Source organism: Erithacus rubecula (assembly GCF_903797595.1).
Source record: "Erithacus rubecula genome assembly, chromosome: 5".
In the NCBI taxonomy this organism is placed as follows: Eukaryota; Metazoa; Chordata; class Aves; order Passeriformes; family Muscicapidae; genus Erithacus; species Erithacus rubecula.
Window position 1 is genome coordinate 26,593,033 of NC_136687.1, and position 12,370 is coordinate 26,605,402.

Below are 12,370 nucleotides of genomic sequence, written 5' to 3' on the forward strand. Positions count from 1 at the left end.
ATCTCCCATGAGTGGAAGAATTTTGTTCCAACTTAGAATTGAGAATTTTTTCAAAATAATTTTGAAAGTGTTTTCCAGAAACCTCCAACAATATAAAATACACATTCTTTCAATTTTTATTATTATGAACAGTTGGCTGTCCTGAGGCTAAAGTGATTTCAAGTGTCCACCAGTGAGACCTAGAGTCCTTAAAGGAGGCCAATGAGAACTGATGGTGATAGATAAGATTAGGCTTTCCATTCAGTCCATTCCTTGGAAGTCAGGTTGTAACATAAAGAATACCTGGCAACTATTATGCTCGTGGTAACAAAAAATATTTAAAACTCTATATTAAGATATTGTAACTCTTCAAACAGTGAATAGCTATGTTTAAAATTACAGTGGGAATGATATGAAAATAAAATTATTTTTCAACCATTCCAACCTTATTACTTATACTATTTACAAGGTTATACATGCACATTTTACCATATATATATAAAAGTGACTAAAATATTTTGAAACATTTACATGTATCAAAATATGCACCTCTTCAAGATGCACATGAATCATTGCCAGAATACTAATACTTTTTCAAGGTTGTTGCATTGGGATGCTTTTAACAAATTGCTTATATTTTCAAAATTATGTTTTTATTATTATTATTATTGTAAAAAGCAGTGGTATATTTGGAGGCCTCAACATTCTTAATATTGTTTACTGATCATCAGCTTTTCTTTATTAAGAAGTAAAATTATCATATGTTCATGGGAAACTAATCTTGGGCATGATTTATCTTATGGTTTTTTTTGACAAAACACACAACTCTTAAGTAATAGAGAGCTAGATATGAGTTTTTTGAAAACAGCATTGGCCTGAACCAATAAATATTAACCTTTTTTCCTCCCAATTCCCAATTGTGCAACTCATGGGTGATAAAATTAAACAAAGAGGAAACCTTCACAACTTAAATCAAAATGGTAGAATGGCATTCAGTACAGCATTTCATGTTATGTCCATGCTCTGCATGTCACTGACTTTGGCATGTGTCAGCATGCTCTTATTATAACTTCTAAAATTCTTGAAATCTTGAATCTTGAAATTCACTGGGCTCAAAGATGAGTTCTAATTGCCCTGTACATGCCATTGATTTAAATCCAATAGATCTGCATTTTCATAGCAACACTTGAAACCACTGAATACTTTAATGTTATTTGGCTCAGATGATAAATCAGAAAAAACAATTTACCACATAGGGAAATAAAGAATCTCTTCTGAGAATATATAAATAAAAGAAATATATTACTGAAGAGGAATAAAACGGACAAAAAAGGTCATTGGGGAGTTTTTCAGAAGTGTTGTCAAAGGAATAGAAAGAGTAAAGAAGCATCAAGGAAAAATGAGAAAGGCTGGAAACAGCAAATATTTAATGCAAGAACTTGACTAAAGAAGCAGGTGATATGAGGAAGGTTAAAGAGAACTTAATGCATGATTGTTTTTTAGCATGGGTGAAGGCATAGCCAGAATAGGTAAAGACAAGGAAGCTCTCAAAAACAGAAGTTATAATAAGAACAAAATGAATCAAAAAACTAAAGTGGAATCTCAGATACTAAAAAATCATGCAAGTATAAGTCAACTAAACTGAAAAGCTTTGAAAATCAAGAAAATTAATAGCAATGTAAGGTTTAGAACATGAGCTTTGTTTCTTAGAAAAATATTAAACATGCATGAAACTTCCAGGCTGTGAGAAGAAGTTATCGGTATGAGACAATCCAACAGAGCTGATTAAGGAAAAGTATGGGAAAAGTATTTGTCATAGTCCTGATAACTTAGATCTACCCCATTTTACCCTAAATGTTTCCCTTTGCATTATCTTCCTTATTTTTATTCTGGCTTGAATCCCATTCTACACATGCCCAGCCTTTCTGCTAAACATTCTTACATGAAGTTTATCTTCTTTACAGAAATAGCTCCATTACCTGAGTTGTCTTACAGAATATATTTCCTTAAAATAGAAATCTATTCTTTCAGAAAGAGATTGAAGCAATATGCCCACAGAAAATGCTCAAGTGCTTGTCAAGAGTTAGATCTGAAGATAAAGTGCCTGGAGGCGTCTGAAAAGTCTCAGGAAAATCATTGGCTTTCTGTGATTAGGAAGTACCAGTCCAGACCACCTGTAATTATCTAGATATCCTTGATATTGTTTCTTTGAGGGGTGTTAAGCTGATATAAAGTTATATTTTAGCTGAGGCAAACTGTGCCATGGCTTGATCCACATTTTTAGAAAACTACATCTCATAGAAAGTATTCTGCTGAAAATCCTTTGACAGGTTCAACTTCAAACTCTGCAGATTAAGTATAGCAGAGACCTTGGAATATACTTTCCAATGGCCCATATTTGGATTGTATTCAAACATTCCAAGAAGAAAATAAAAAAAAAAAAAAAACCAAAAAAAAAAAAAAAAAAAAAAAAAAAAATCAGAAAATTTTTGGTGAGTTTACTTTCATTCACTTTTTTGGGACAACTGCCATGTCCAAAAAAACTAGAGAGATATATTCACTTTCTGCAATACAAAATTGAGTTAAATAGATGGTGAAGAAGTCAAATAGCTTTTTAAATTCTTTTGGCAGTGAATTCCATCTTGAGATACAACAAATGATAAAATGTGAATTGGAGGATAAGGCATGTAAAACCATTCTTTCTTCTCTCTGGTTAAAAGCTGTCTTTCAAGTTCTCTGTATAATTATATATATAAACAACAGGAGCTGTTTGGTGAACTGCAGAACTAATAGTTTCATAAACTCATGTACTCCCTGTAACTTCTGAGCCTGCTTGTTCTTATATTCAGTCTGTATGAGCTCCAGATCCCTCACAAACTATCAGGGACATGAGAGGAGACAATAGACAGCCACACAGCAAATTAAAAAAAGCCTTATTTTCTTGTGAAAGTGGTTAAATAGCATAGCTGAAAATCGAGATACTCCCTGAAAGGAGAAAGGAACAGCTGGAGTGAGGAAAAAATACCTGTGGAGAAATTTAGTATAAGGAAAGACTAAACAAACTAAATATTGCTCAAATGGAAAACAAAATATATTAGTAGTCCTTTTTAGCAATGCATTAGTAAGCATGTTCACTTAGAATCAAAAGAAAGACATGAAATTAAAATATTGTGTATGTTACAGCATTATTTAATGACATATAGTATAATTTTCATGGAATATAAGTAGTATATCAAATCATGTTTCATCAGAAAAACCACAGCAAAATGCAGGCATGGTGGTATGGTGAAACAAGACTGTATTTATAGTCCAAACATGTCAGAAATGAGTTCTGATATCTCTGATATCTCCTGGGCTTGGAGGACTGTTTCTCAACTTCCATTTAAAAAGACAGTGAAACACTTCTACCCACAGTATCTGTGAAAATGAAAAGCTTGAACAAATTGTGTTGAGTCTAGTCCTAGGCTGGACCTATGTGAAATTAGAATTAATTAAGCAGCAGCTTGGATCTGAAAGCAGTGTGAAAGAACCACAGTGAAAACAGGCCTTGAAGCAGCCAAGGGCACACAGGAGGGCACCTACTGAAACCTTGAACATCTCCCTCTGGAACTCTGAGCTCATGCCAGCTGTTGGACAAGACCGAGCTTCATGCAAACAAAGATCCTCAGGTGCCTTCACAATAATTGCAGAATAAAGTTGCCATGACTTTCGTTAACTCAGCACTGTGGAAATGTTTTCTCCTACAAGCTTTATATGGGTTTTCAGATGAGGTTGACAGGATAATATATTTACCCTCACAACCCTGTGCAGGCTGGGACAGCTGCACTTGGAGCCCATCTGTGACATGGCATAATCATAAAGCAAACATAATCATCAGCCCAGCAGGAAAGGACCTGGGGGTGCTGGTGACAGCAGCTGAGCATAAGCCAGGAGGCCAAGACGGCCAGTGGCATCCTGGCCTGTATCAGCAACAGTGTGGCCAACAGGACAGGACAGGGATTGTCCCCCTGGGATGAGCACTGGGGAGGCTGCAGTTTGAATTCTGAGAGTACAAGCCCCTCACTGTGAGAAGACATTGAGGTGCTGGGTGAGGATCTGCAGTGTAAGACACAGGAGTATCTGAGGGAGCTGGAGAAGTTCAGCCTGGAGAAAAGGAGGCTCCAGCATCCTAAATTAATTTTTCTCTCTCTTGTGAAAGTTAAATTCCTATCCTTTGTATCTTGGTTCCTGCTAAAGCATTTTCCCTTTCCAATGTCAAATATAATCATCGTCACTAAACACTAAAGCAAATTATTCTTTCAGTTTAAGAGCCATACCCAGCTGTCCTGTCTACATAGCAATAACCACCATTCATTAGTGTCTTTCTTCTTCATTACTTCAATATTTTTAAAATTTTATAAATAAATAAATAAGTAAGTAAATAAATAATGTATATTTTAAAAGAGAAGAGCACATTTTTATTTAAAAACAGAACCTTAACTTTTGGAAATTTTTCAAATTTTAGTATACCCATACCTGTTTTTGTATGGACATGTATGTTAAAAAAGTATATTTCCAACAGCTAGTGATAAGACTAAACAAACAAATTTCTGTCATTATACATAACCAAACAATGAAATAACTAACATAAATTATGAAAACAAAAATGGTAGTTATTTCTATTTTACTGAAAAAAGGGTACTGAAAGTAACTAAAATATGACATTATTAAAAGAGCCTAGGAAGAGAGACAGGTTTTTTTACTCTGCTGCATTTTCTACCTTTTGATGAGGTTATTGGATTTCTGGCTAAAAATAGATGAACAGTCATGGTGATTTTGTCACTCTCAACCTGCCCAGATGACCAACAAGTTAAGGTCAAAATTTCTGATGTGATCTCTGGCTCCAGGCTTTTACAAGATATATACTTTGACCTATTAGTAAACCACTCCTTAAATGTCACAAAAGGTGCCTCTTACAAACCTTTAGACAGCTCCGAGTGAACCAGACCTCCTGTGCAAGATAGGACTATTTTTAATTCTTATTAGAGATAAAGTAGAATCCAACTATCTTGCATGGTTCCTTTCCACTTGATCAATTTTCATCTCATTATTCCCAGCATTAGCTTGCAAGATTAACTGATAGTAGTGTGCAAGGCATGACACTGAAGAGAAAAAAAAAACTTTTAAATTTGATCTTGCAGTTATCTCCTGAGGACAACAACAAATTAATTCATCCCCTATTAAAGATGTTATACAGGGCAAAGTTATCTGCATTTAACTAATGTCTCTCTATTTTGTGCATGGATATTGCCTACTAGTGCACCATATTTTAATGCACTATTGGCCTAAAACCAGTATTTGGGGAATATATTGACAGTTTAGTTTTCCTTAATGTGTTCCTGTGAGAAACAGGAGCGAGAGAAACAGGAAGATTAAATTATTATGATATAATTCATTTTTCTGATTCTAATGCATGATACTTTTATTCTACTTATCCCAACTAATGAAAGTCATCTTTAATTAGTTTTTGGGATTGGACACAAAAGCTTTCACAAATGATTGTGTATTGCACTGTCTGCAAGCAAACCCTTTTCAGCATTATTTGAAATTGCAAGAAAGGAGAAAGATGTGACCAAAATGGTTGGACACATAAGAATGAATTATATAAGTACTCAATTAAAGTTTACTTTTACACAACACATTTTTAGTAATAAATATTAGGGGAGCTTCTCTGTATGAAGACCTCAAAATCTGACTACAGAACTAAGAGTGTTTGAGGCAAGGTTTAGATATGTGCAGCTAATGTGAATCTGACTTTATCTTTTTTTTTTCTTCCTAAAATCCCATGAAATACTATGATCTTTGTGGGTATGAAATTCTTAGACCAAATTTTCTAGTTATGCTTTATTCAGAGTAATAAAGGTGGCCATTACTCCAGTTTTAAAGTATTCAGTAGTCAATAATTTCACATATACAAAGCTATGAGCATATTTTATTTTGGAGAAAAAGGAAACAAAATGTCCTGAGATTTATTAATTGACCACAAATATATATTCCAACAAGAAAAATATGGGGTGATTTATACTTGAATTAATGATCTAATGTATATTCTATTATCTTTCAGCCCTGTCTACAATAATTCTCATAGCCTAATATATTTACATTTATGCACTGTGATTTGCTGTCAAATTGCATCCAAGAGTGTCCACTGAAAAAAATGAATAATGTTAATTCAGCAAACTTTCTACTCTCCCATTACTTGCCATTAAGTTTATCCATCCAAAGACACAGGGATGCAGCACTTGGAAAAATACTCTAGGTGATTTTGGGATTATTGGACAATTTGGGTAAGTTTATTCTAAAATATTAAAAAGTAATAGAACCCAGACCAGCCCACTGAAATGTCCTAATAGTAATTGTCATCATTTTAAAATTACAAAATTGACTTGAGAATTTTAAAAAAGAATATGATGAAATCCAACTATAATAGCACATGTGTACAAAAACTTGCAGAACTTAATATAGACTGAATATATTAAGAATGAACCACTTAAAAGAAGCTAAGCTTACTTTGCCCAACTCCAAGTCTGTCTGTTTCTTCAATTTTTTTAATAAAAGGTATGGGTTAAAATTATTATTAATGAGAGGGCAGAAAGTTGAATGTCAAATGCTTGCTAATCTAAATCCATCTTGGAAAAATTAACTGAGGTAACAATGGAGTTGAAAACATTAAGCAACAATAGGAATCATGGCAATGAATAAAGACAAAAGACTGGAAGGGTGAATGTCTCACGTGTGAATTTCAGAAGCAATGTGAGGTGATTTCAATCTTATTTAAATTAATCCTGGAGATACAGGATTATCTGTTTTACCATACATTTTAAGTCTGTTAATATTATTTAATTATCAGAAAGAAGTAGAGAAAGCAGTGTTTCCACATTTTTTTAAGTGGGGCAAGTTCCAGTCTCTTACCCAAATTATTGGTCCCCTGCAAAAAGAAAAGCATGTTATGTTTCTTCTTTGATTTATGCTGAACTTTCTCTGATTAGAGCTCATAGCACCTTGGTTATTGTCACTAATATATGCCTTTACAATTATTTTCCACAAAGGACTCAGAGGGGTCAGGAAAGGGACAAAGATTTTGAAAATATAAATCCAGCAAATGGAATCCTCTGGAAGAACCTAAAGCTATACATTACTTTAAAATGTTTAGTATAAATAATCAAACATAATCATTTACTTCACACACTCTGTATACAATAGTCAAACTTGTCCACATGGACTGCTTCCTGCAAATGATTTCTGTTCCTAAATGCCTTTGCAAAAGTAAGGCTAAGCATTTTACTATGCTTTTCTGTAACAATTAGTCAGAAACACTTCTGGGCAGGCAAAGAAATAGTTCTATAATGTTCAAAAATCATAGTAGAATTGAGTCAAATTCTATATTATTTCTCACCAGTTCTTCTGGGAGTAACACAAGTAACATATCCATATAAATCACAGATAAGTACTTAGCTGTCCACATACATGCACTTAAAAAAAACCTTTCACTTTAAACCTTTCTAAGTTTTCTTTGCTACAGATTCCTTAATAAATTTTAAACCTAATATTTTAATTTTAAACCTATCTACTGATTTCTCCACTTTTTTCACTATGTACAGAAAAAAAATTGCATTTAGAAATGTAGCCTCACTTGGTAATGAATTTTTCAAAAGTGTGTGGGTTAGTATAAAAAACCAAACAACCCAGAAACACCTCTAAATGGAAAAATCAGGGACTGTTTAATTTAACTTGACCTCTATATTCTGTAACAGCTCATAAAGAAGTGAAATAACTGGTCTGATGCTATTGAAAAATATTACATAGGTTGGACCTTAGAAACACCTGGATATTCCAGTCTCTAGGGAAAATACATTTCTCAAGAATTCTACTATGGGATGCAAGTCATATATAAAAAAACACTGTATTTTATATTTCATGTCAAAGGAGTTTGTGGAAGTTTTTTAGAACAAACTGGAGTTTATCAGTGTTTTTGTATCTATGAGTAATTAAATAGCCAGTAAATATATTACTATACAGATATTGTTATTTTAATCTAGATTTTATTTTCTTTTTTTTTTTTGGAGAACACTTGATTTTAAAACAACTTTTTGAACAACACCTACTTGAGGTCTTGGGAAGGTTCTGCTCTGATATGGGGTGTCTCCACAGAGTGCCCAAACACTGCCCCTTCCGTGCCTAAAATACATAAATAAAATACAGTATAATTACTTGGGAAAATAAAACCACAAATGTATTTAAAATATATCACCACAAATTGATGCTATCAGGAAAAAATGTCTGATTAAATCCTTTAATAACAATTGTAAATGTTTCTTCATATTTACATCTTCATTTTTATATCAAAATCTGGACCAAAATTCTGTGAAACACTGTATTTCTGCTTTTTCACATACAAATCTGAAACATTTTCTCACAAATCTAAAATGCATTTCTCAGAAATGGCTTGCCTTTGTCTTCATATTTTGGAGAACAGATATTTTACAGAGAATGGAAATAATATCATAAATTTTTGTGGCAAAAACACGGTAGAGAAATATCTGCTGTATTTTGCATTCTGTTTATTATCTCTTAAATTGAGATGTTAAGCTTTTAGAAGTTTGAGATAACTGTCGCTTGACTGAAGTTGCTGGCTCAGTCTAGATATCTGGCAATTTCAGAGTTTGTTTTCATCAGATCTTTCTCATTGAAAAATTTTATTCTCATGGAATGTGCTTTGGGTTGTGTTAGTAGTGGACACTAAGCTATCTCCTACCAGTGATTTAAAATCCAGGCAAAAAAAATGGGTAAAAATTTTCCAAATCTAAATTGCTTCTCTGCTGAATTTTGATTTATATTACTAGTTTCAAGTTGAATATGGTAATCCCACAGTTCTCATCAGACAACCAAGATTTTTCATTGAGAAACTCCTCTTCAATTAAAAACATTAGAACTCTAGTAAACATTCACTGAAGTTATTTGTAAAAAGCCAATTCTTTTATCAATTTTAAATGCATCTCTTGAAAGAAAATGAAAAAAGGGAGAGAAAAAGACAAAAAATAAAGAACTTTGTTATTTGTTAAATTAATAGAAAATTCAAGGAATTTATATGTAGGGAACAACACTATAAAATCAGCATTTCTCTAACCTCTTCCCTCTAAGGACTGAACACATAAAAATTATTTACACCACTCACTTTACATTTAATAGATAGAAATAGCCTCCATATATTTTTAGGCATTTGAAGTTTACCTCCTCTTTTTCACTTGCTGAACAATCATCATGCCTATCCTTGTTTACTGATTTATCCAATACCATTGTTTGTGTCATCCACCTATATAAATTTTACTTTCCTTCTCTGAAGATGTTTTACTGGGCATTGTTTAAGGCAAATGGCCTAGTACTGTGGAGTGAAAGTCTTTCCAACAGAGAACCTCCAGCAAAGGTAAAAGAATACAAAGAATCTGTAAAACAGGTAATGCATTTTTCTATCTTGTATCAAAATAATCTTCTATCAAAATAAGATCAAAGAAACTGTCTGGGATAACTATAGCTCATTACTAAATATTCTTGAATTAATTGCTATATTTCAACAGCAGAAGGTTTCTTTTGCTCTGAGACTTGAATTCTGGGTAGACCTAAAAATATACCTACAATATCTCACAGTGGGTCTGCAAGAAGTGCTCAACAGAACATAGGCATCATTCTAATTGCTACAAAATTTAAACTACAACAAAGTATTTTCAATTCTTAAAATATTTAAATATTTTTCATATTTTTTAGGAACTATGGATGTTAAAGAATATAGCTATTAGATATTTTTACAGTTAACCAATTATATTTAATTTCAAACCCTTACCAGGATTTGAAAGCAGAATGAGGTTATAAATGTCAAATTGCTAACATTATTTTTTAGTCTTAAAGGGAAAATAGCCTGAGCGAGAAGCAAAAACCCACAAAGTTAAGCAAGTTTCAATCTGGAAATAATTTTCTAAACTCCACCTTCATTAAAATAAAACCAAAAATAACCAACCAACCAATCAAAAAAAACAAACAACCCTACCCCACTCCCCAGAACCTTTGTTGTAAAGTGGTCTACTAGCATGGAATATTGAAGACAGGAAGAATAATGAACTAAAATCCTATTTTTTTATCTCCAGAAATCTTTACAAATATTCTGACAAAGAACATTGAAAACAACTTTATTGCAACTGCTCTTTGAAGAACACATAAAAAAACCATAATAAAATCCACTTTCTATAACCAAGGCTTGCTGACTGCTATGGAAAACCACAGGAGGAAAAAACCCAGCATCTCTTTTTCCCTAGTATTATTCCTAAATGTGCTGTGCAGAATCTGTTTTTTAAATCTGGCAATGACTTGAGGTTCTCTTTCCTTGAAAAGACTGGAATAGCAACTCTGTATAGCCAGGCCTTTTGTCACTCAAAATAAAGTTCATCCCCATTTAGAAAGAAACTATCTGGAAGGTGAATATCCAAAATCAAAGAGTGTGTTTCCAAATTCCATTCATCTTTTTCATTAGTAAAATGAAAATACTTTCAATGCCAAGGGCTCTTTATAATTTTGAAGGTGGCAATGGGATATGAAGATGTAAATAAGTGAGTAGAATTCAGAGTTGCCAGTCTTTACTCATGAAAAGACCATGCCTGCAATATTTGAAAGGGCATTATCAATGCAAAGATGCACAAAATTCACTCTAGTATGAGTTTGACATTAAATCAATCAGAATTGCCAAAGGTAATATCAGGCATAATAAAAGTTAAATGTCAGCTGGCTATAACCCAGCTTTAGTATTTCCTACTTTTAGCGTCATGCTTTTTAAAAGATGAGAAGGCATTTCTTCCTTAAGAAAATAGAAATTTGAAAGAAAGACCAAGTTCTTCAGGTAGACTCAAAATCCAGGCAGGTAGAATTAAAGACAAACTAATACAATTAAATAAAATATAGTTAAAGCCAAAACCAAATCACATATGCTCCTTTTGCTATTTGAAAATGCAAGCTTAATGTTTCTTTCTTCTCATATAGCCTCAAAAGCAGAAGTATAATAGCTCTTGTCATAAATGCTTTATCCTTAAAAAAACCCAACAACTTTCAACAAGTTAAAGAATATTTCCAATTTCCTTTATTACATATTGGAATAAAAACAGACACTTTCAATTATGTTGGTTTTTGTAAGAAAGGTGAAAAAGATCAAGCAACTGAAATTTACTAACATGTTTCCAACAGTTAAACAGTAAAATCAAGAAAATAGAAAATGATCAGCATTACTAAAAATACAGAAGAAAAATTATATTATCTTTTTTTATTTTTTTTTCCATTTACTATATGGAAATCTGTAGTAATTTGATGAGAAGTTGGACCATGAGTTCAGTAGTCTTAAGAAATGCTACTATGAACATACCCTCTAATTATATAACCAAATAAATATAACTATAAAATCAAATTAAAATTCCATAGCATTTTTTTCTAAATTAAATAAATATATGTAATTGAAAAGTTAGAATGTTAAAATACTTCTTTTGACAGGAATAAGAGGATGTTCTAATAGCTGCATTCCCACTTACAGAATTATAGCCAAGACCTACTTTGACATGAGTGAAATTCTAGTGAGAGATTATTGCACAGAAAAAGGGAATTTAAAAAAAAAAGAAAGGCTGGAACCTTAAGGCCCTTTCAAGTACAGCACTAAAGGAAGTAGTTAGGGGACTGAATTCAAAGGAACATGAGTTAGAATGGATAACTATAAAAAGCAATCCTTTCAGAGGAAATACAATCACAAGGCCACGGAGTAGGTGCAAAGGATCTAAGATCAAAACTGTAAGTTTGAGCAAAATTACTCACATCTTCAGCTTCCAGTAAAAAAAAATTACTTAAGTAGACTTCACTAAAAAAGGAGCATCTGTGCAGCCAAATTACAGATCAAAGAATACCAGTTATTATATATGCTGATAGAGGAAACTCTGTAAACAGCACAAATCAGGTAAAAGGCCAAAAGTTCAATTTATAGAGAAACCTTTTCATGCATAGCTGATTTATAAACACCAGACCTTTAAGAAACTTCTTTGACACAGAGGAAATCAAAATTACCCTTTTGCTACAAGCAAAAACAGTGATATATTCCTTCTGAAATGGAACATTCAGAATTCAGAAAGACCAATGTACACTACTAATTTCTTATCAACTTATGGGTTTCTGAAATTCAGCCTTTGAGAAATGACAAGTGTCATAAAAAAAATGCAGGTGCAACATTGGCATTTGCTTCTGGATTGTATTTGCTTATGTATGTTCATGCTGAGCAAATAACTCTTTCATACTTTCTGAATAGTTAGCTTACATAACAAAATGGTACCTT

At 32.6% G+C, this 12,370-nt stretch overlaps 1 protein-coding gene across 2 annotated transcripts in view; it reads right to left on the reverse strand.

The window, feature by feature from the left end:
• SGCZ (sarcoglycan zeta) overlaps nt 1-12,370 on the reverse strand; it is a 397,649-nt gene that overhangs the window by 20,226 nt on the left and 365,053 nt on the right. For both annotated transcript variants that reach the window (XM_079307199.1, XM_079307200.1), the window contains one exon: nt 8,124-8,196. In XM_079307199.1, coding sequence (XP_079163325.1) covers nt 8,124-8,196 — 73 coding nt within the window. The remainder of the gene's footprint in view (nt 1-8,123; nt 8,197-12,370) is intronic.